At 35.4% G+C, this 25,484-nt stretch overlaps 1 protein-coding gene across 5 annotated transcripts in view; it reads left to right on the top strand.

Moving 5' to 3' along the window:
- The window catches only part of Zir (dedicator of cytokinesis), a 302,289-nt gene that overhangs the window by 16,077 nt on the left and 260,728 nt on the right, over positions 1-25,484 (top strand). For 4 of the 5 annotated variants that reach the window (XM_069836641.1, XM_069836643.1, XM_069836642.1 and 1 more), the window contains exons 5-6: positions 1,804-1,986; positions 15,271-15,392. In XM_069836641.1, the coding sequence (XP_069692742.1) occupies positions 1,804-1,986; positions 15,271-15,392 (305 nt within the window). Of the gene's footprint in view, positions 1-1,803; positions 1,987-15,270; positions 15,393-25,484 lie in introns of those variants that run through there. The other variant, XM_069836645.1, reaches the window with a different exon arrangement.

Consider the following 25,484-nt stretch of genomic DNA (forward strand, 5'->3'; position numbering starts at 1 on the left):
ACCAGTGGTCAATGGTGCTGTTTATGGGTGAATCGCAATTTTGATGTTAGAGAGAGAGTATGGGGAGCAGTATTCGCCTTGAAACTTCCCTGTTTGGATGTGGTTCTGTCATGGTATGGGGCAATATCAGTTTTGGGGCCCGAATGAGGCTTGTTTTCGTCGATGGAAGCACTCTGAATGTGCACCGATACATAGTGGAGGTGTTGCTCCCTTCGCCGGCGAAGCTACCCTTATATATGGCACTGCCCACCCCCAAGCTGCTCGCTGCATAACGGATATGTAGTAATAATGTAATGATGATGATGATGATAATAATAATAATAATAATAATAATAATAATAATAATAATAATAATTTATTTATTTACTAATATTTATTGTGCTGTACAACAGCCTGGGGCCAATAACAGTTCAGCACAAGATTTACAGTGTACAAGGAATAACCAAACAGTGCATACAGATAATTATTAAAATTACAGACAAATACAAATAAACAATAATGATAAAATGAATAGATAACAAAAACAGTGCATACAAATAATTATTAAAATTAGAGATAAATACAAATAAACAATAATGACAAAATGAATAGATAACTAATACATGATACAGAAAAGCTAAAAACAACACAAATGAATGAAGTTGAAATGAATATGCTTAATATAAGAATAGCCAAACAACAAACTATACATTAAACAGATCTGAATTAATATAATGTAAATTGGAAGCTTTAATGCATCTGACAACTGGAGAGAGAGATTTAGGCTTATAGGTATACAAATTTTTTTGAAATCTTAAACCATTCGAAGGGGGCCGAAGGTAGATATTGCTTATGAAGGATTCACAATCAATATCACCTTTAAGGCCTTACAAAAGAATAAGTAGTCAAGTTCAAGACGTCTAGCATAAAGGCTAGAAAAGTTAAAATATTTTCAAATACACTCACAATTGAAAACAGATGAATTTGGTAAAAACCTAAAAGCACATAGGGACATAAATTTTCTTTGGATGATTTCCAATTTAACCGAATCAGTAGAAGTAATAGAATTCCAGGCGACAGATCCATATTCTAGTTTAGATCTGATTAATGTATAGCATAGAATTACAAGAGTAGCTGGAATAGAAAAAGAATAAATTATAGACCTTTTAAGTCCGAGCATTCTAATGGAATGATTATAAATATATTGGACATGATTATGAAAATGTAATTTGGTATCTAGTAGAACTCCCAGGTCTCTAGTACAGTCTTTCCTTTTTATGTTGATATTATTAAGAGTGTAATTAAATTTAAGAGAAGTGGTTTTTCTAGAGAAGGAAATGACAAAAGTTTTCGATTCATTAATTTTCATTCCATTATCAGCAGACCATAATTCAATAGCATAGCTCATAATAATAATAATAATAATAATAATAATAATAATAATAATAATAATAGTAATTATTATTTATTCATTTATTGATATTTATGTGCTGGACAACAGCCATTGGCCAATAAAAGTTCAGCACAGTGATACAATTAATACATTAAAATGAACAACTATGGTACAAATTAATTAATTGATATAACAGCAAAATGAACATGGATTACAATGATTAATTTATAAGAATTAATAATGATGATGATGATGATGACGACGATAATTTGAAGAAAGGAAACTTTTTCAATTAAGATGCATTTATAGAATTCTCAAATAGCAGGGTTTATTAATGTCATAATTTTTCCCTTGCTCTTGCCGTACATAGATATTAAATTTAGTTGTAATTAATCAAGAAAATCAAGAAACAATTTAATTTACTTTTACAGGCAGAATCTGGTATACCGTCTGTGCGTCAGTCTGTTCATTCAATGGACACGCCCCGTGGTAGTTGGGCTAGCTTTGACCTTCGTAATTCAGTGAGTGATTCACTTATTCCCTCTTTATTAGAGAGAGTTCCACCAGAAACAATTGATCAGCTGAATGAAGTACGACGTCAAGAGGAAAGACAGGTAATTGCATTTCTAAATAGTGTACAGCACATTTTAACAGAGTTGAAATTACCTTACTGTAAAGAGTATATTAGACTAGTCCAAGATGTTTGTTTCAGGTCAGAGTATAGTGGATTGATTGTATTTAATACTTTATGAAATATTGTATGTGTTGCCACAGAAATTTTGTAAGAGTGTGCCTCTTCAGCTTTCAAATAAGGTGCTCGAAATATGTAATGAAATGGGTTTATTTTCTGTCTGACAAAAATTTATAATGCACTATGATAATATGATATTTGTTATCACCATCTACACTAATGTTTGTGGAAATTGCAACACCAAGAATGATACATGTGACTGAAATGAAATTGATACCACAGATTAGGTACATGATAATACACAAGTGATTAGAATTACAGATCTGTACCTGATCTGTGACCATGAGATTTCAGTATGGTGTGAAGCCTCCATGTGCTGCAATCAGAGCCTCTAAGAGTCATAGCATGGAATCAAAGAGGGCCTGAATATGTTCCTGGGGAATCTCCCTGCACGCAGTTTGTATGTGAATCCACAAAACATCAAGAGTGGGTGCTGGAGGACCATGACGAACAAGTTGCCGACCAACCATATCCCAGACATTTTCGATGGACGACATGTCTGACGAACGCACAGGCCAGGGAAGCACACCCGTCGTTCTTCGAAGGCTTGCACAATCCTTGCCACATGTGGCCGGACATTGTCCTGCTGAAATATGGCATGTGGAGTTGCCTAAATGAGAGGCAGTACCTTGGGCTCTAAAACCTTCCTAATGTAGTGATTGCTGTTCAGATTGCCCTGAATATGTAGAAGGCGAGATCACATATTGTATCCAATGATGCCCCAAACCATCACACTAGAGTATAGTTTGTCCGCTGTGCCACTCAACAGTGCAGGCTCTCAGATTGCGTTCACCATGGTAGCGTCTAACACGTTTGTGGCCATCATTGTAGGACAAGTTGAAATGGGACTTGTCCGAAAACACAACATTTTGCCACTCAGCACGCCAGTAACGGCAGTCTGAGATGTTAGTGGTTTCTGGACAGTGGAAGCCAACGCAACAGCATGTGAGCCACTAGTCCAGCCCTCAAAAGATGGCGACAAACCATTGATGCAGACAGGTCCACATCCGTTGCAGTATTTCAACTTCGACTCAACACTGGATGAAGCTGTACAGTCCGTCATGGTTATGTGGACAAGATGGTGGTCGTTCCGTGCTGTTGTCACATTACGTGGTCCAGCACCCACTCGTATTTGTGTACGAACCTCTTCTATCCACTGGTTCCACACATGCATCACTGTCATAGCAGCATGTCTTATACGAGCCGAAGTGTTATGATATGACAAACCTGCTTCCCGGAGACCAACTGTTCTGCCCCGTTCGAATTCACCCACGTGCTGATATTGCGCCCTTCCACTTCGACGAGGCATATCTGCACTAGCTTTCACGTTTCCACTTCGTTTGGGAGCTCTGCACTGACTGAGCAAGGCATAACACTGACCTTGTTGGTGACACAAGGGACGTCACTGTTGGGCCTATGTGTACGCCATCTCTCTGGAAACGTAATAAATTATTGGTGGTACACTGTTCTACACATCTCCCGAGTTTGGAGTTGTTCAGGACATTGTTTCTGAGTGTTGCACTTTTCACAAGCAGTAGTGTATATCAGTTAAGGTGTACCACCACATTCCTGTATTTGAGTACCACCATAACTTTCTTTCACATTTGCCTAAAATTAATATGAAATCCCGACAACTAATAACTCCGCTAATCCTGATATTACCTTAACTCCAGACAGTCCATTTCTCCCTAGTGATATTAAATATCCACCATCTGTTATTTCTCCTCCCATATAATACTCCACTCATGTTCCTTCCTGCATTCTGTTCTTGGTATCATAATTTTATATTTATTTATTTTGTTTGTTTTTTTCGTTCATTAATTAGTTCATTCATTCATTCATTCATTCATTCATTCATTCATTCATTCATTCATTCATTCATTCATTCATTCATTCATTCATTCATTCACCTTGTCTCATCATGGCAGATTAAATGCATTCCAGTTCAAATTCGCCATTCCCAAATAAAATACAAATATATTATATAATTTCAGTAATAACATGAACTACTTCCTAACTTAACTACTACGATAATAACAATTTAATCCAATTTAATACTCTGCATCCATGTATTGTGGGTCCCTATCACCACGGCATGGCGCGTCCTCAGGTTGCGGATAGAGGAGATGGCCTCCAGATATGGAGGGTAGCTGCGAATATATTGAATAAGCAGTCATGGACAGCCGATAAGGGGTGGTCCTCCAGCTTGGGGGTTGGGCGAAGGGCTAACAACCCATCACCATAAAAAACAGCTTGTTACGAATCCCTACAATAAGCCTCGGAATAGGACTGATTCTCTGGCATGACCACAGCAAAGGAATAAGGTTTTGAGATTTGGCACTTGGAACGTAACTAGTCTTTATAGAACAGGAGGTGTAACATTAGTAGCAAAAGAACTAGCTAGATATAGAATAGACTTCGTGGGAGTACAAGAGGTTAGGTTAGATGGGAATGGCATATCACAAATAGGAGATTACTTGTTGTATTATGGGGAAGGAAACAATAATCACCAATTAGGAACAGGATTCTTTGTTCATAAAAGAATAAAATCAGCAGTAAAAAAGGTCGAATTTATCAGTGACAGGTTATCATATTTAGTACTTAAGGGTAGATGGTGCGACATCATAGTTATAAATGCTCACGCCCCTACAGAAGAGAAAGACTACCATATAAAGGATAGCTTCTATGAGGCATTGGAACATACTTTTGATCAGTTACCTAGATATCACATGAAAATTTTATTGCGGGATTTCAATGCTAAAGTAGGACTGGAGGATATTTTTAGACCAACTATTGGAAAAGAGAGCCTACACGTAATTAGTAGTGACAATGGAGTTAGATTAGTCAACTTTGCCACATCAAAAAATTTAATTGTCAAAAGTACAACATTCCCCCATAAGGATATACATAAATATACTTGGACTTCTCCAGATGGATTGACACACAACCAAATAGATCACATCTTGATAGATAAACGGAGACATACTAGTATAATAGATATTCGAACTTTCAGGGGTGCAGACTGTAATTCTGACCATTATTTGGTAATTAGAGAATTAAGAGAAAGATTATTAGTAGCCAAGCGAGTAGAGCAGCAAGTTAATATTACTAAATTCAATATTTTGAAATTAAAAGACGAGGAAGCTAAGCAAAATTATCAGGTCGAAATTTCGAATAGGTTTGCCACTTTAGAAAGTTCCGACGAAGTTGAGAAAGAATTAGATGTTAATAGCATGTGGGAAAATATCAGAGATAGTATCAAAATTGCAGCTGAGCAGAGCATAGGTTATTATGAAACTAAGAAAAAGAAACCGTGGTTTGATGAAGATTGTTGCATGGTAGTAGAAAGAAGGAAACAGGACAAATTGAAATTCTTACAGGATCCAGTTGAGGAGAAGAGAGATAATTATTTCAATGAAAGACGGGAAGCAAATCATACACTTAGGAATAAAAAGAGAGGTTACTTGAAGGAAAAACTGAATGAGGTAGAAACAATAGTAAGAATAAAAACATTCGAGATTTATATAAGGGTATAAAGGAATTTAAGAACAGATATCAGCCAAGGGTAAACGTGATCAAGGATGAGAATGGTGACTTGCTTGCAGACTCTCCATCAATCCTAAACAGATGGAAAAACTATTTTGCGCAACTACTAAATGCACATAGGCCAAATAGAAATGATCGGGACGAAATTGAAATACAAACTGCTGAGCCATTTATACCCGAACCCACGCTTTCAGAAGTCGAAATTGCGATAGAAAATCTGAAAAAGTACAAGTCTCCAGGTATCGATCAAATTCCAGCAGAATTAATACAAGAGGCTGGAAATGCATTATATAGCGAAATTTATAAACTTGTACTTGCTATTTGGGAAAAGGAAATTGTACCAGAACAATGGAAGGAGTCCATAATTGTACCTATTTTTAAAAAGGGGGACAAAACCAACTGTGGTAACTTTCGAGGACTATCACTTTTGTTGACGTCTTACAAAATTTTGTCCAATATTCTTTTGAGAAGATTAACTCCGTACGTAGATGAAATTATTGCGGATCATCAGTGCGGTTTTCGGCGTAATAGATCGACTATTGATCAGATTTTTTGTATTCGACAGATAATGGAGAAAAAATGGGAGTATAAGGGTACAGTACATAAGTTATTCATAGATTTCAAAAAGGCATATGACTCGGTTATGAGGGAAGTATTATATGATATTCTTATTGAATTTGGTATTCCCAAGAAACTAGTTCGATTAATTAAAATGTGTCTCAGTGAAACATACAGCAGAGTCCGTATAGGTCAGTTTCTATCTGATGCTTTTCCAATTCACTGCGGGCTAAAGCAGGGAGATGCACTATCACCTTTACTTTTTAACTTCGCTTTAGAATATGCCATTAGGAAAGGTCAGGATAACAGACAGGGTTTGGAATTGAACGGGTTACATCAGCTTCTTGTCTATGCGGATGACGTGAATATGTTAGGAGAAAATACACAAACGATTAGGGAAAACACGGAAATTTTACTTGAAGCAAGTAAAGCGATCGGTTTGGAAGTAAATCCCGAAAAGACAAAGTATATGATTATGTCTCGTGACCAGAATATTGCACGAAATGGAAATATAAAAATTGGAGATTTATCCTTCGAAGAGGTGGAAAAATTCAAATATCTTGGAGCAACAGTAACAAATATAAATGACACTCGGGAGGAAATTAAACGCAGAATAAATATGGGAAATGCATATTACTATTCGGTTGAGAAGCTTTTATCATCCAGTCTGCTGTCAAAAAATCTGAAAATTAGAATTTATAAAACAGTTATATTACCTGTTGTTCTTTATGCTTGTGAAACTTGGACTCGCACTCTGAGAGAGGAACATAGGTTAAGGGTGTTTGAGAATAAGGTGATTAGGAAAATATTTGGGGCTAAGCGGGATGAAGTTACAGGAGAATGGAGAAAGTTACACAACACAGAACTGCACGCATTGTATTCTTCACCTGACATAATTAGGAACATTAAATCCAGACGTTTGAGATGGGCAGGGCATGTAGCACGTATGGGCGAATCCAGAAATGCATATAGAGTGTTAGTTGGGAGACCAGAGGGAAAAAGACCTTTAGGGAGGCCGAGACGTAGATGGGAGGATAATATTACAATGGATTTGAGGGAGGTGGGATATGATGATAGAGACTGGATTGGTCTTGCACAGGATAGGGACCGATGGCGGGCTTATGTGAGGGTGGCAATGAACCTTCGGGTTCCTTAAAAGCCATTTGTAAATAAAATAAATACTCTGCATACACAATACCATAAAATAAAATACAGCACAACTACAATAATAACATTAACATTATGCATATTCCCACTATTATGAATCTTCTAATACTAATGCTCATTACTCCACCTTCCCTCTAGAATTCTAGTTCGCTATATTATCATAATAAACCCACTTTTGACTATATTTACTATTCTAAAATCATTTAATACTAGTATTCTAATTCATCATTTCAATTGTTTCCTTAGCTACTTAACAGACTACTATTAGCTGTGCATTTCAAACTGGCGGATCGAGGTCACGTACAAACCACGCACGAGTCACTGAACTGAAAACTGTGAACTGAAGTACTGATAATTCCGGCTATCCCAGCTGACTTTAGTTGAGGAGAATGGCCCAGGATTGGGGTAAGCACACATGGCAAATGCAGTACATTGCTTGACCTTGAGTTGCCAGTTCGAAATGTACAGATACTTTGTTTACTTCTTTACTGATAGCGTTTGTAGAGTGAAAGATTCGTTTACATTATACTCTGCCTTCACACATCTAATCTGCCATGACGTGAACAAAGATTGATGAAATAAATAAATAAAATAAATACTCTGCCTTCACAGTGTTCCTTTATCCTCTTTTCCCATGTAATTTTAACTCTGAACAAAAATTTGCTTAAGTTCTCTTGCTTGTTAATGTTTAATGGCCCACTTAGTTTTTTGAAAGCTATTTTCTTACTCATCTTCAAAAATTTATTCTCTATTTCGCTAATTCTCAGATCATTTGTTGCTGTGCATTTTAGAAGTATATGGATTATGTCCTCAACACCCACATAGGGGACAAATATCCTTACCAACATTACCTCTTCTATATTTGAGTCTCCACAGGCTAGTCATACTCTCACTTCTCTTGTGTTAATTTGATCTGTTCGATTTTAGAGGAGCTTTCTATAGAAATACAATACATTTTTTTTTTTAATATCGACAATATCCATTAGCATAATGTTACATAATTATTTAATTTTCCTTTCCAGAATTATTCCTAGGCTATCTATTCCCATTTTTACTCTAGCTGCCAAGTTTGACGTATTCCATGGTACACCTAGAAATTTTTTGCACAATTTAGCTCTTAATTTGTCGATGCTTGTACTAGTCTCTTGTACTCCCCCGTATTTCAACGTTATATGATAATTTCGATTTAATGCCTTGTAAATATTAAGAAAATCCTTCGCGTCCAAATTCGGCCATTCATTTCAACATTTATCTGCTATTTGTAGTGCATTCCTTCCTTTATTCATTGCTGTTTCATTTTGCCATTTCCAATTTCCCCTGTTACCTATTACTACTCCTGGATATGTGAATCTGGAAACGCATTTAATTGATATCCCATTTACAGACCATTTCTCTTTTCTACTCCAAATATTCCATTTTTTACATATCCACGCTTTGGACTTCTTTTCATTAATTTTCAAGTCCCAAGTTTTACAGAAATCGTTAATTTCATCAGTTTCTTTTTGCAGACCCATCAACAAAAATGCCCCATTTGCACAATCGACCGCAAAAAGTAGACCTGGAGTAGATACATTTTCTACTACATACTGGTCAATGAGAATTTATATTAACAATGTTGTCTAAAATATTATTAATAAAGAATTGAAATAGATAGGGCTCAAGTTACAACCCTGTCTCACTCCTCTCGTTTGTTTAATCATTTTAGAGTGATTTCCATTTTCCAATTTAATTCTAAATCCTTTTCACTCACTCTCACTCACTCACTCTCCTGTTGCTACAGTCCATGAAGGACCCTGGCCTCTCCTACAGCTCTCACCCAATCTTTCTTGTCCACAGCACACCTCCTCCAATTCCTTATTTTCATCACACCTGCACATTTTCTCTGACATCATCCATCCACCTCTTCCTGGGTCACCCTTGTTTCCTCCTACCTTTGGGTGTTGAACAAGGGTCTCCTTGGGAACTCTCTCACAACATAACCCAAGTAGTACAATCGTCTTTTCTTTGCTTCCACTACCAGGTGTATTTCGCCATAGTCTTGATACAGTTCCTGATTGTATCTAATACGCCACTTCCCTTTCACAGATCACCCCAAAGATCCTCTGTAACACCATTCTCTCACACACTCAAAGCCTATTTTTTATCTCGTTTGGTAAGTGTCCATGTCTCATACTTGTAGAGCACCACCGGTCGAATTATGACGCAGTACACAATCAGTTTAAGCCATCTTGAGAGCCTGGAGGATTTAAATAACTTGTTGAAACACCTTTTACCTGCTGCTATCCGTGCTTTAATCTCATTACTAACCTCGTTGCCCTTGGTTACTTGTCTCCCATACCAGGTCTCTCACCCCTTGGAATCTTCCTTTCTCCCATGCACAAATCATGTACTTCGTCTTCTTGTTGTTAATTCTCAGTCCCAAGTGCCTCAAAACTGCTTTCATTTGCTGTGGTGCCTCCGTTAATGCTCTGGGGTTTCTACCCAAAAGGACAACATCATCCGCAAAAGTTATGTACTGAAGTGACCTGGTATAAATGGTTCCTCATGGACTCATCTAGACTCTCCTAATAGCATACTCCAAACAAAAGTTGAATAGCGTTGTTGATATGGCATCTGCTTGTCTCAAACTCCCTGGTTAACTGTCCTGTATCTTCACTCTAGTCCTGGTGTTGCGCAGTGTCACACTCACCAAATTAATTATCTTCCAACACCATCTTCAGTTTGAATCTATTTATACTGTCATATGCCTCTTTATAGTTAACAAAAAGTTGGTGTATATTGGCATTATATTCATAACACTTTTCCTTTATTAAGCTTAATGACAGGATATGATCTATGGTTGATCTGTTCCATACTGATATTCTCCTAGCTCTCTCTCCGCATACTTCTAGCCAATACTTTAGAGATCTTATATGCTACGTTTAACAGGGACATGTCATTGTAGTTGCTGCAGACCAGCTTGTCATTTTTTTTGTAGGTGGGCCATATCACTGCCACATTCCATTCCTCTGGTATCTCTTTCCTTTCCCTTTCAAGATATTCATATGACTACTGAACTCCTCACACCATATTTAAAAAGTTCTGTCGGAATTCCATCCTCACCCGGTGCCTTGTTATTCTTCATTAGTTGGATTGCTTTCTTCACCTCTTCCAGAGTCACTTCCGGCATTTTCTCATTTTCCTCCTCACTTTCCATTAGGCTATCTCTTTCCTCCACCTGTTGTTCTGGTGTTTCTTCTTCAGTGGTATTCAGGAGGTCTTCAAAATACTCCACTCATCTTTCCATTATACCATTTTCATCTCCTATCATGTGACCATTTTTATCTTTACAATAAGTTGTTCTTGGTTGGAACCATTTTATGATTTCCAGGTTCCTTGGAACATGGCTCTTGTCTCCTTTTTACTCTGGATTTTTCCTATCTGTTCTAATTTCGCTTTTTCCTCACTGTCTCTTCATATTTCTAATTAATTTCGTCTTTCTTCTTTCTTGTTAAAAAATTCTAAATCCTATCTCTGTATAAAGTGCTTTTATATTCTCCAGAAATGAAGAGCTAATTTCAATTTTTTTCCATTTTATACCATCATTTCTCTCTGTTAATTGAATCGAATGCTTTTTCCCAAGCCAATAAAACATCAATGCATAAAACCCTTTTATCTATAATCATCTTAATGATATTGTCCTTAATCTCCTCTTCTCTTTGAATCCACTCTGAAATTCCGAAATAATGTTCTAATTTTCCATCCACTCTAACAGTCTGTATAAATTTTACCTGGACACGACAAGAATGAGATACCCCTATAATTATTGGGTTCTTGCTACCCTTCCCTTTACGGATTGGTAGTAATATCGCCAAAGCCCAGGAATCTGGGATCCTGAACCTTTTCTTTGTCTTGTTAAATATATTTAAAATAATTTGTAACCATCCCTCATTCGTACTCATTTCTTACCAGCACTTAACTGGAATGCCATCCATACCTGCTGATTTCTTATTTTTCAAACTATTCATTGTATTTCTAAGCTCTTCAAGTTCGAAATCTCTATCCAACAACTCGTTATATCTCCAATTTAGATCCTAACTTTGTAACTCTATATACTGTACTCGTTTTCGCTCAATTTTCTCATTAATCTATTGAAGTGGTCCACCCAGCATAATTTTATGTATAATTACGGTCTTTTTCACTCTTCCTATTTCAGCCTTTTACATTTTATATGTTTCAAGTCATTACAAGACTTCTACTTTTTTCATGCAGTAAATTCTATTGATAATGTTTATTCAAAATGATGTTCTAATATTTTTACTGTATTATTCTGTTTAAATCCACGATACTAACATTTTCATAACTTTCCCCATATTACGAAAAAAACCTAATCACTATTCCTATTTAACACTTAATAATGCAATATTAATTCACCCCACAGCAAAGACCTAATTCTTATAAATATCACAATTCTTTTTAATAAAGTAATTTTTACGCTGAATATGTGATACAGAATTTGAATTCTACTTAAAAGTTGCTTGTTATTTAATATAATCAGTTACTTATTTTCTCTTTTGCGCTGCAGATGAATTCGTTCACAATTTGGCCTATTGTTAATGTATTAATTATGCTGTGTTTCGAAATATTAGATCATATTTGTCATAATTAATCTCTCCATCTTTTTAGAATAAGAAAACTAAGCGAGGCTCATCTATGGTAACTTTTTACAATTTTCGGTACATTGTCTTTATAGTATTGACTCTTCTAATGAGAAGCCTTCATTGCCATTTTTTAGTTCACTGGTGTACTGTAACTTGTGGACCAGAATTCTTAAAATTGACAAATTTTCTGGTGTGGGAAACTTTAATCTGTTCTAAAGGCCACAGTAGATAAGCATCTAAATTTTGTGAGATTTGAATATATACAATCCTTATTGTCACTCAGAAAGTCATCATTATAATGATAAGTTTTGACTGACGATAAAAAATTTTATCTATTAATTCAATATAACCAAATACTCTCTAACATTAATACTGGAAAGCTTTCCTGTTTAGCATTGCAAGCGGCAGCGAAAAGTAACAGTGCTGCCATCTAGCGGCTTGAAACGTTCGCACACTCCGTGCGTTGTGCTGGGTTACGTGAAGAAAAGAGGAGAGGTGTGCATTTGATTTCAATAAGAAGCTGCAAAGCAATAAATAGTATACTTTAGAGTCACTTTGTTCATAACATTTTTAATTAATAACAAATTACAAAGTTATTAGAATAGAAATGAATTGATAAATTCTCATATTTTCAAATTTGATGAAATTTAGTTGTGCATGACTTTAGCAGCTTTCATACATCGCTTGTTTTGTTTTTTAGCTGTATGGTTGTCCATTTTATTTTTGATGTAACAATTTATTAACACATTGAAATATTTATCAATGAAGACATTGGCACAGTCACTGCAAATGGACATGTTGACAGGGAGCACTACCATTTTAACTAGTTCTTTTTTACACCAATTCTAGTTTTACAAATAACATGATCAATTTCTTTGAAAACATCAGAACACAATTGGCTGAACATTAGTGAAACATCATTAGGGAAAACAATTTTTGAATCTTTACAGTATTTTTTATTTGCGATGTGCATTGTTACGTCATCGTTGGGGTTTTCTTTACAGGATAAATTTCTTTGACAAATTTCGTGATTTATTCTGCTACACACCTGCAACATAAGCCCTTGCATTTTCTTGCAACACGGTTTCTTCATTTGCATGCTGTACATTTTTGTCATTAACAGTTACATCCAAATCGGAGACATCTGTAATACCGCCTTCCCATTTTTTCTTTATTTTTAAGCGCACTTGCGACATAATGAATTCATCATTAGAAACAATTTTGATTAAATCAGTATTTGAACTGGTTGTCTTCAGAGCTCTCACTTCCGCCCGAAGAGTTGAAATAATTTTTTTGTGTTTAAATACCAACTTTTGAGCTGCAATCAATTTCTTAGAAAGTGTCTTTATCTGAAGATCTTGAGCCATCTTTGACCTTTTAGAATTTCTTGCATCTTAAAAAATAAACAGGGACTTAATTTAGTGAAATATTAATAACGTCTTGAAAGTCTAGGGCTAGGTAAATAATATTTTGCGAATAACTAACTGAATCAGTTTTTATGAGAAAACATGAGTTCACACACTTTCTTCACAAAATCAATAATTCGTATTTTTATGTTACATATCACAATATGCGTCTATTTAGTTTGAAAAAGTCATGACGTTCAGTATTTTATATGGAGAAACTATAAAGAAATTGTGTTTGGTCTGATGAAAGTAAAGTAGTTTTATGCAGTTTAATAACTGATTCACTTAGCACAGAGAACATATTATTGCTAATGTACTATCTGATTATGAGGTACCTGGTAGAGGACTATCGTCGTTTCTGTCTGGAATCGGAGAACCTGTCGCCTCCTCGTCGGAAGGTCTAATGCGTTTCTTTGGGGACCTTTGCGGTTCTTTCATCGTACTTTGTCCCATATTTTCGGAAGAAGAAGCTGTTAAATTCAGTGAAGGAATAGCTGTTCTCTTCAGTCTGTTATTAAAAAAAATATTAAAAATTATCAGGTCTATGACTAATTTGAAACTTCGATACTTTTCCAATTACACCTTATTTTTACTTACCCCTGACTTTTCAAATTAGGGTTATTGAAGTCCGATAATCTAAAGTGATCTGAACATATTCTGTGATTTTTGTACAGATACTCTATTCCTCTAGTTTTAAACGTTTCGTCCAGGTCCTGTCTTTTACATTTATTTACCCATATGGCACATCTATAAGACAAAAACAAATAACAGTAATATGATAGAGACTGGATTGGTCTTGCACAGGATAGGGACCGATGGCGGGCTTATGTGAGAGCGGCAATGAACCTTCGGGTTCCTTAAAAGCCATTTGTAAAATAAATAATAATAATATAATGATGATGATGATGATAATATAATGATGATGATGATGATGATGATGATGATGATGATGATGATGATGGTGAGGACACGAGACCTGTCATGTGAATCGTGAGTGTGGGGAAAGAATGAGCTAACAGAAAGAGAGTTTGTTTCATGATTAAAATTATACAAATCTACTGACACGAAAGTTCATCTCAGACTAATTATCTTCCTTTTCCATACCCATTGGCGATAGCCACAACACATGATAAGGTCACAGAACAAGTTATCTACTGCCTCCTCTACTGTAATAATAATAATAATAATAATAATAATAATAATAATAATAATAATAATAATCATCCTGTGGCAGAAAAGTAATAGACTACTCGTATTTACATGACTACTCACTCACCTATCTGTATCTTTCGGAAATCTGAAGAACGACCTAGCATCTTTTTGCCAAGCGTAGTTTTTACAGAAGACACAGAACAAATAATTCCACTTTTCCATGACATTTTGTGGAACAACCATGAGAATAATCCTTACGACTTACACCACGTGTTGAAGTACAAAACTCTTGTTAGATGCAGTTTACTGCGCTACATGTCATGTTATCCTCACTGTCAACATTCCCTGCCGCTAGATAGCACTGATGAGTCATTCGCCTGTCTTATCGTGAACTTTCCAGTATTAATGTTAGAGAGTATTTGATATAACTTAATAGAAACTCAAAATGAATGTAAAATATTTGAGAGATTCATTTAGGTCATATAGAGAATATCTCAGTATGATTGCAAGATTTTCATATGACAATCCAACTTGTTCAACCACGCACATTCACACATACACAAAAAGAAAAGAAATACCCATTGATTGAAAAAGAAATTGGTCATCTTATAATGTAAGCTATAACAATCTCTACATAAGAATGATTTGTGAAATGAGATAATTTGTATTATCTTACAGAGTGCCTTGTTCTCTTTGTACCCTCCTCAGGATGAGGATGAAGTAATTGAAAAAAGAATATCAGCAGAAGTGCCAAATGAGCATATTATACATCGTATTCTTGTTAAATGTATACAACTAAGGTGGGTATACCTATGTAATAGTATTATTTTGTAAACAATATAAGATATTAACATTTTTCATCACTGTGCATTAAAACAATTGAGGAAGTGATAACTGTTAGTGAATCCCCATCTGCTATTTAAGGTCAACTGGTTTCCCCCAACATATTTTTCTCAATATTCTGTGAATGTAGGTTGTAGAAAGTTATTTTTGTGGATTTTGTGAGTTTAAAATGAATTCCGTGATACAAAACCCCGCTGACTGTGAACTATTTCATTCTTGAAAGCTCAGAAGTTGAAACATGCTGTCATTTGAAGGAAGTGTATGGTGTGATACAGTAATGAAGAAAATAAATGTGAGAAAGTGGCGTAGATGTACAACAATATAAGAACAAATGTGCATGACGAAACACATCACAGATGACTGTGGAGTAATGGCTAGCGCGTCTGACCACAAAACCAGGTGGCCCGAGTTTGAACCTCGATTGGGGCAAGTTACCTGGTTGAGGTTTTTTCCGGTGTTTTTCCTCAACTCAATATGAGCAAATGCTGGGTAACTATCGGTGCTGGACTCTGGACTCATTTCACCGGCATTATCACCTTCATTTCTTTCAGACGCTAAATAACCTGAAATGTTGATACAGCATCATAAAATAACCCAGTAAAAAAATTGACTTGAAGCATGAGGTGAATGAAAAAATTTTGAAAGGCAGACTCGTTATCCTCGACTAGTTACACATTACTTTCCCAAACATTTCTTATTCTTTGCTTGGTGAAATTGTGTCAGAACATCTTGGCTAGAACAAAATTTGTGCACAATGGATTCCCCAGCAACTGAGTGACCAACACAAATTCAAGAGAATGGACTTGGTACTGACATTTCTGACTCGGTGTTTGCAGATGGAGATGTCTTTCAGGATAAATTAAATTAAAGCACACTATTGCAACATATAGATGTCATTTTTTTACACTCCTAGAGAAAGAGAAACAATCGAAATTCCTACAGAAATAATGAAAACAACTGCACTGCAAGCAAAAGTCTATAAATGCACATGCAATAACTAAAGAATAAGGTTCAAATAAGCTGTAAGAAGGCATGTCAAGATAATATCAAAAGAGAAACAAACATAACAAGTCAACTACATTTCAAATCAAATTTTCGTAAATCACCATTAAGATACATTGAAGGAATACAACCCACTACGAAAAGAAACTGAAGTTACCAGTACACTGTGGCAGATAATTTACTGAACAGATCATATGGCAAGCTATACATGGCTAAAAGGCTTCAAGATTTGTCTTCAGTGGGTTCAGAAGTAACAAGTTGAGGGAAGAATACTGCTTTAATCTTACACTAATCACTTGCTCGTCATAATGTATTATACGATTGCGGAATTATGCACCATGTACATGTAAATGGTAGTATAATTTACTTATACCAGTAGATGTTAAATTTAAAATTCTTTTATTTATTTGATTTTTTTTTTATTTTAGTAGGTTATTTTACGAGTTTTATCAACATCTTAGTTTATTTAGCATCTGAAAGAAATGAAGGTGATAATGCCGGTGAAATGAGTCCGAGATCCAGCACCGAAAGTTACCCAGCATTTGCTCATATTGGGTTGAGGGAAAACCTCAGAAAAAACTTCAACCAGGTCACTTGCTCTGACTGGGAATCAAACCCGGGTCACCTGGTTTCGCAGCCAGACATGCTAACCGTTACTCCACAGTTGTGGACTTTATTTGATTTATAGTTTCTCTTTTTATATGTACCGGTATTAATTTTCCTTATAGTTTATTTAAAGTTTCTTTACTTTACAAGAGTGAAAAAAAAATACTATATAAATACATAATACAAACAAAAATAGACCATTTGAAGAAATACAATTAAAAAAACATGACATAAAATAAGCATAGTATTAAAAACTGTCAAATAACAGCCATCTAAGATGTATATGTTAAAAATGGCATTTTATTTTGTTAGTAGGGATGTTTCCAAAACAAGGCTGTAGACCGAATTAGGCAACCCTGCAAACAAATAAAATCATTTTCAACATGCATTTCATACACCATATTTTGTACAGCTGGGTTGTCCACACTGGAATAGAATTCCTCACTACTGCAGTCCCCTTCATTGTAACAGTCAATCTCGTGGTAGAGCATTTGACTGCAGATTGAGAGATCTCCAGTTCAAAACCAGTTTATCTATAATTTTTTATAATTATATTTAATTCTTAGTTGCTTCGTATAAATCTCATTAATTCATTTAATTTGTGCACATTACACTCACATTTAAAAGTAAGCCTGTCATTCTTGAATTGCTTTATTGGCTGTCATGAAACATCTCGTGGGAAACAAAATGTCAACAGATACAAACACTTGAAAGTCGGTGTTAAAAGATCAACTTTCAGGAACAGCTATATGAAAAAATAAATATACATACTGTTTTGAAGTAAAGCAAATGCGCTGAAAGTAATTTTCTATATGTAGGAGCTTATGAATAATAATAAAATTATCCCCTGACTCTTCACAATCTATATGTCTACATTCTCATGCTCTTCTGATTCCTGTTGAATACACTCTTTGTAACAGATGCCTGTTTCTTTATATACCACATTCTACATGTGTATCTGATCTTCCTGCGCAGATAATACTTCGCCCTGATTCTGAAGTTGTGTCAGGCATAGCAGGTCATTCTTCAGATATTCCTGGTAAATTCCTAACATTTGCTTTAGTCATCTAGGCAGATATTTCATACTGCCCTTCACACGATCTAACCAGAGTTCAAATATTCTAGTCTCATAATGTTTTTATGGATGTTAGCCTGGAAAACAATGTAATTGTCTATGCATCAATGCATAAAACAGCAAGTGGTCATCTATTCATTTTTCTAGATACGGCTCATCCATCATACCAATTCCTCCCTGGGTGAGGTTATAGAAGGTTAGCATCTCCGACTTTCTTGTTTCTTCAGACACTTATATCACCAGAAAAGTGCATAGATGAGAGATCCACCACTGTGGAGTAACGGTTAGCACGTCTGACCATGAAACGAGCAGATCTGGGTTCAAATCCTGGTTGGGACAAGTTACCCTGTTGAGTTTTTTCCGGGGTTTTACCTCAACCCATTTAGAGCAAACCCTGGGTAACTTTCGGTACTGGACACAGACTCATTTCACTGACATTAACACCTTCATCTCATGCAGATGCTAGATAACCATAGCAGTTGATAAAGCATCATAAAATAACCAAATTAAAGAAAACTGCATAGAGGAGAGCAGAATAATCACCCAATTCGATGGTGTTTGGATAAAGGGACATATGTCATAAAAATGAGTTTTGAGATAAATGAAAATTAAACTTCGAATCCTTTTGGAAATAATTTTCTACACAAACAAAACACAACAAATGCTAGTATTATTTTATTTTTTGCGCACCCACTTGTAGAATTTAACTTGTGCATTCACCTCGGGAACAAAACTCCATTTGCACAAAAACTGACTTACCTTCTTTATCCAAACATCATCGAATTCTTCTCTGATACACATGTTATATTTCCACCAAAACCAAACAGACTAATGTATTCTTCACAATGTTTTTCTTTGCTGAAAACTGCTGGGATTATTTTTTCTCAGCTTGGCAAATAAAGAAAGTATCTGATGTTGCAGTTATGCTACTAGTGGTCTGGAAATGAAACAGTTAACAGCTCTGCAGAAAATACATCCAATTAACTGCATAACTATCTAGTGGGGTGTGTTATTCTGTTGAAATGTCCCACATATGCTTCCATGTTTGCAGCATAAAAAATTCCGGTATCACACAGGAAAAATATCTTTATATTATACTTAACTGGTTTTCATTAAAAAAAAACTGCAAAACTAAATCATCCTCTACAGGGTTCAAGTTTTTCGTCTATTGTGATGTATTCCCTGATAAGTGCTGAAATCTTCAAAAAATATCTCTTATGGATGCCAGCTTGCCAAGCTGCTTTCTCTCATTTCTGTTTAACATGTCATCAAAACTAAGTGCTGTCAACAGGAATCTGAAACTCGTAAAAGGCACTGTTGCTGACAAAAATTCCACTCCTGTACCATCCTTGGCACAAAGATCATCCTAATTTTCATGTGATGATATCAGAAATTCTGCAAGATACACTAGCCTGAACAGAGATTTTATTTCTGCAATACTGGTATCTTGAGCATCTCGACTGTGTACTAGCTTGCTTTACTTGTCCCTTTACCCCTGGTAATTGGATGAGAATAGTCTGTTGCATTACTCATACATATTGGCGTGGTCAGTGTGTAAACCATTTTGTGCTGCTGATCTTCCCAAATAAGCATGCTACTCCCACAGAGGAAGCAGATAGTGGCACTGCACTAAAATATTCATCAGGCCCAGAATCGTGATCACTGTCTTCTGCTATATAGTCTTCATTTTCTTCCTCTCTATCTTGTTGGAGCATTAAACATGTAACAAAAATTACGAATTCGCTTCTTTTATTTTGTATATTCACCCACCATTAACATGTTTAAAATTACATCAAACTGAAATAAAATACAGCTTTACTTCGTTGCATGTAGTAATTACTCTGTACACAACACATTGTTGAAATGAAATGATTAGTACTTTTTAACCGCCAAACAAAGACTAAATGTTGGAGCTGTTGTGCACAAATGGAAGTTAGAAATAAAGACATACAGAAGTGGAAGCATCTACGATTATAGGTAAACGAGATTTTTAAGAAAATATTCTAAAGCCGAATAGAATTCAACATGTGATTAATCTAGGGTTAATAAAACAATATACAATGTTTCTTAAACCATCTCATGGACACCACTGATGAAACAAATTTTACTACAGCACCACACCAAAACAAAAATCAAGTTACCAAAGTTACAGCGGCAGACAGAAGAGCACTGATAATGGTACATTATGCATTCAATACTACAGAACTGTTACTGCTTTTTTTCTTGGCTCTGCATTCTTATGTACCTGTAAGCTCCAAGTCACTAGAGGTACTGTAAATCGAGTTTCTCTACTTACAAGTGGCTCCTTGCTCATTGGCAAACTATAGCACATTTTTATAATCCATGTTGAATCTTTCGTACACTACTTTTAACACTTGAATATAAATAATTGATTAAATGGCGATCTTACTCGTGTTAATTGTGTAAGCATGTGCGGCTTACAGCTGTTTCGGTGCTTCTTCACACCATCCTCAGAGCCTACTAGCATGCTTGCACAATTAACACGAGTAAGATCGCCATTTAATCAATTATTTACATTTTTATAATTTTAATAATTGCTATTAGATAAAGGCCCTGCCACTGCACAAAACAATAATAGAGTAACTACCATTACATATAAGTGAAACTTTCTTTGGAATCTAGTCTCATATTTTACAAATTTTGAATGCATCTTTCATAGTGACATCACTTCATGTGCATAACAGATGTAGAAATATTTATATGCAGGAACAGAATTTAAATTCATTTAAAATAGAGGTGTTAGGCAAATGGGCCAAACTACCTAATTTTCCTTACACCATCTTGCTATAATTGAGGCGCCAAAAACAGTTGAAACATGACCAGATACGAGTTGCCTGTAATTGTTGCTTTCTGAAACATAAAGTGGTCATAGATTGTCATCTCTGTCATGCCTAATCACACATTCACTTTTGGCGTATTTCTTGCCTGTTAAACCTCCAATTGTAAATAGAAATACAAATCCCAAGGAATTGATTGTAGAATGGCATATGCAAATAGAAAATATCATTCTGGTTGAATATGAACTGGAGTTACTAATGGATTTGCTTCAAAGATTGTATTTAGCTGCTCGTCTGTCCATATTCTGCAGTTGTGTTTATTGACAAAGCTACAAGCGTGGAATGTCGCCTCTTCACTGAATAAGATGTTTTCCATTAAATTGTGATTTTCTGCAGCCTGAACAAGATCATAGCACATCGCTTAATCTTCAGCCTCAAGTGTATGCAGAATTTGAACATGATACACATGTTTATGTAACAAAAAGTGTAAAATCTTCCACACATAGGATTGTGGAACACCAAGCTACAACTGAGATGCTGAGTCGATGCATGAGGGCTTCGTTCAGTGGCTTTCTGACTCCGTTGCACGGTGTCTTCACGTACAGATGGTCTGCCTGAATGCTATTAATCCGTTGACATGCTGGCAAATGGTCACATTTGTGGTGTCAGGTCTCACTGCATCAGTGAATATTGTCAATACCTAAAACAAAAACAAGATATAGTTGTGATTTCACAAAAATGGATAGGGACTTTATAATCACCCTGTATTTCCTCACCTATATATTAGCGATTCTCTATACAAAACACCATGCACATGCCAACAACTAGCCAGTAAACACCGATTACAGGGAAGTTTCTCCAATTCTACAAGGTGAAGTGAGGACAGCCATCAAAGAACTCAAGAACGGTAAAACACCAGGTGAAGACCGCATATAGAATGAACATCTGAAGAAGGGGATAACTCGACTATTGAAACCGCTCACAACTTTCAACAAAATCCTTCAAACCGAGGAACTGTCAGAACAATGGAACATAAGCAATATCATACTACTACATAAAAAAAGGTGCCAAGGACGATCAGAACAATCATAGACTCATCAGTCTAATGTCAAATCTATACTTTTTTCGAAAATAATCACAAGAAGAATAACAAGGACTTTAGACAGGAGTCAACCGCCTGATCAAGCAGGCTTCTGCACAGGCTACAGTACGTTAGACCATCTACAGATAGGGGTCTGTCCACGAGAAAGTGTCCTGTTTTCGTGAAAAATAAAAGTGTGAATGTTGGATCTTATTTAATTAAAATTGAAGTCAAGGCATTGAAGTTAATATTCTTGGCACTAAAAGTGATTATATTATCTTATTTATATAGGTTTTCATGCATATATGCCAAGATGAAATAGTATCGAAAAAATCCCTAAATAAGGTATATATTTGCAAGATTATTGAACATAAAGGTTTTGTAGTATTGAATAATTTTTTCACATTAATCAGTTCTTGACATCTTTAAGTATGGTTTATAATAATAATAATTTATTCATTTAATCTGGCAGAGCTAAGGCCAGTGGGCCTTCTCTTCCGCCCAGCCAGACTCTAATTCTAATTAAATACATTTGCTTACATAGTTATTACATTAATATCTAGATCATAAAACAACATGAAAGTAAATAATGAAAATTGGATAACTAATGTTAGTGTGACAATAATAAACACGGGTAAGAAATAGTTATAATAATAATGATAATAATAATAATGGTAATAATAATAATGGTAATAATAATAATGGTAATAATAATAATAGTAATAATAATAAATAATAATAGTAGTAATAATAATAATAATAATAATAATAATAATAATAATGAGATAATTTAGATATTTATCTGTGATATATATAACCATTAAACATTGAGAAACCTGAAACAGCTATTATTGTTGACAATAATTGTTACAAAAATATCTCGTTAGCCTATTCTTAAATTGATTTAATGTCTGACAGTCCCTGACATTACTTGGTAGGGAATTCCAAAGTCGAGGAACAGCCACAGTGAAAGAAGATGAATATGAGGATGTTCGGTGGGAGGGAATGGATAATATTGAGGAGTGTTGTGATCGTGTGTCTAGGTTATGATGGGTGGATAAATTTTGAAAACGAGACGCAAGATGGACATGAGTGGAGAAATGCAATATGTGAAAGAGAAGGGAAAGACAGTGGATTTTCCTACGATCTTCTAGACGGAGCCAGGACAACATTTCGAGGGATGGTGTTACGTGATCAGCCCGGCGAATATTGCAGACGAAACGGACGCACATACATCAGACAGGAGTTCTTATTTCGTCACCAATTATTAAGAAAAATTGTATCCTTAATTGAGATCATCTTCTTTGTCCAGATACTAACGAAATTTTAGAAAAATTACAATAAAATCCTGTAGACTGCAGCCATCTCCAGGACACGTCTAAATCTGCTAATGTTACTGTTGCTCAAGAGGTGGGAATAGCTGTCAAGGTTTTAATATCCATCAGTGCATCACAAAATAGTTCTCTATTGTGTCCAGATAGTAACACAACAACTGATCCTTGAAACCATTTTGTTACCTGCAGTGCAAGTTTCTGTTTCTGTGGTGACTTATGCATTGGTCGTAGTAAATTCGCAGAATTACGTCCCTCACATGTAAATACATACCGTGACATTCCTCACAATGTGTGTGTTTGCTGGTACCACGAGAACTTCGAAAATCTACAAGTTTTGGTTTCACAATATCTTTCTAGTTTGTCCACTCCATTGTTTGTGACCCAAGTGATAAGAACTGTATGAATTACAATTGTGCTGTGTGTAAATCAAAGTTTATCACTCTGAAGATTTCCTGAATGACGAAAAATGTAGCCTTCAAATGCAGTATCGCCAGTGGAGAATGGTTGACAAGCGGTATGAAGACATTTCATTGGAGGAAGGATTAAATGATGCCATTGATGAATTGAAAGAGCAGTTACCATTCTTCATGACTCACATTTTTAATCAAGAGCAATCACAAAGATGCTTTAAGACTATCAGGAATATGTCTTAAGTGAAAATGTTGCGATGCAAGTGGATTTCGCAGAGAACTATTCTTGCAACTATCATGACGAGAATACAATCTGCACATTGGTCGAATCCCCAAATAGCGCTGTTTACTGCTATGGTATGGTATGGAAAAGATACATGGAACAGTTATGTAGTAGTTTCTGACAACATATCACATGATAGATATTGTGTTGACACGTTTCTGCGAGCTATACTGAGCAACCATGGCGAAAAGAATCCTCTGTTCAAATATCTGCGTGTATTATCAGATGGAGCTGCATCGCAGTTCAAACATAAATACAATTTTGGCAATATTACTCCTTTGAAAGATGATTTCAATCTGAAAAGTCTCAAACGGACATTTTTTTTCTGCATCATCTCATGGGAAAGGTGCTGTAGATGGTATTGGAGCAGTGGCAAAGCTCCATGTTTGGAACAACGTACGCTCGCAGAAAACATTGCTTCGTAATGCTACTTCCATGAATTCTGCAAAAATCTCACTATTTCTACTATTTCTGTGCCATTAACTAAAACTGAATCTTGTAAGACAAACCTTGATCAAAAGTAGGAAACCATAATTACAGTTAAAGGTACACAAAAAATTCACCAGGTGACTGCTCTTTCCCCTTATGTTATTGGCTTTAAATATCATTCAGTGGACTCAGAAACTAATCTGAAGGTTGTAAATATGAGAATCTAAAATATTGAAATGAATAAGGGAAGAACAGAATGTATCATTTCAAGTTTGGTCACATTGATTTAAATTCAAAATTGTTTATAACTAGTTTGGTTAATTATTGTCTTTCTTGCACATAATAAATTTTCTGCAATTCCAAAGGCTGATTTAAAGATTTACTAAAGTTTAGTGTCAACACGAACATTATTTACTGCATTTGTTTTCGGGTATTAATATTTGTCCTGATACTAACGTCCAGATACTAACAAGCGGAACTTTGTAGCTATTAATATTTCGCAATAATGCAGTTATTGGAAGATAAAATAAATATGCTTAATTATAAAACATGTTGTATAAGTGTTCCCTGATAATGAAAACATTAATAAATCATTACAATGAGGAGAGATTTCACCGGAATTTATGTACCACTTTATCTTACCAAGTTCCTTGCCCAGATACTAACGGAAGATACATGTGTGTTTTATTCAATATACAATTGGGAAAATGTTAATGAAAGAACTAAAAATACAAGACGGATAAATAGTTAACAGATTCATACCAGAAACTTTGTTGTTTAATTTATATACTGTATGTGATATCAAGTTTTGTAATTGAAATATCTGAGAAATGTCCGGATACTAACGCTGGACAGGCCATAGTGAAACAAATCATTGAAAAATCATAGGAATTTAACCTACCCCTTCACCTAGCATTCATAGACTACACTAAGACCTCTGATGCGGTAGAACACACAAGTGTAATTCAGGCGATAGAAAGACAAGAAGTCGAACCAAAATATATCTGGATACTTGCTGAACTCTACAGCGA

This window comes from Periplaneta americana, chromosome 10 (genome assembly GCF_040183065.1).
Source record: "Periplaneta americana isolate PAMFEO1 chromosome 10, P.americana_PAMFEO1_priV1, whole genome shotgun sequence".
Classification (NCBI taxonomy): Eukaryota; Metazoa; Arthropoda; class Insecta; order Blattodea; family Blattidae; genus Periplaneta; species Periplaneta americana.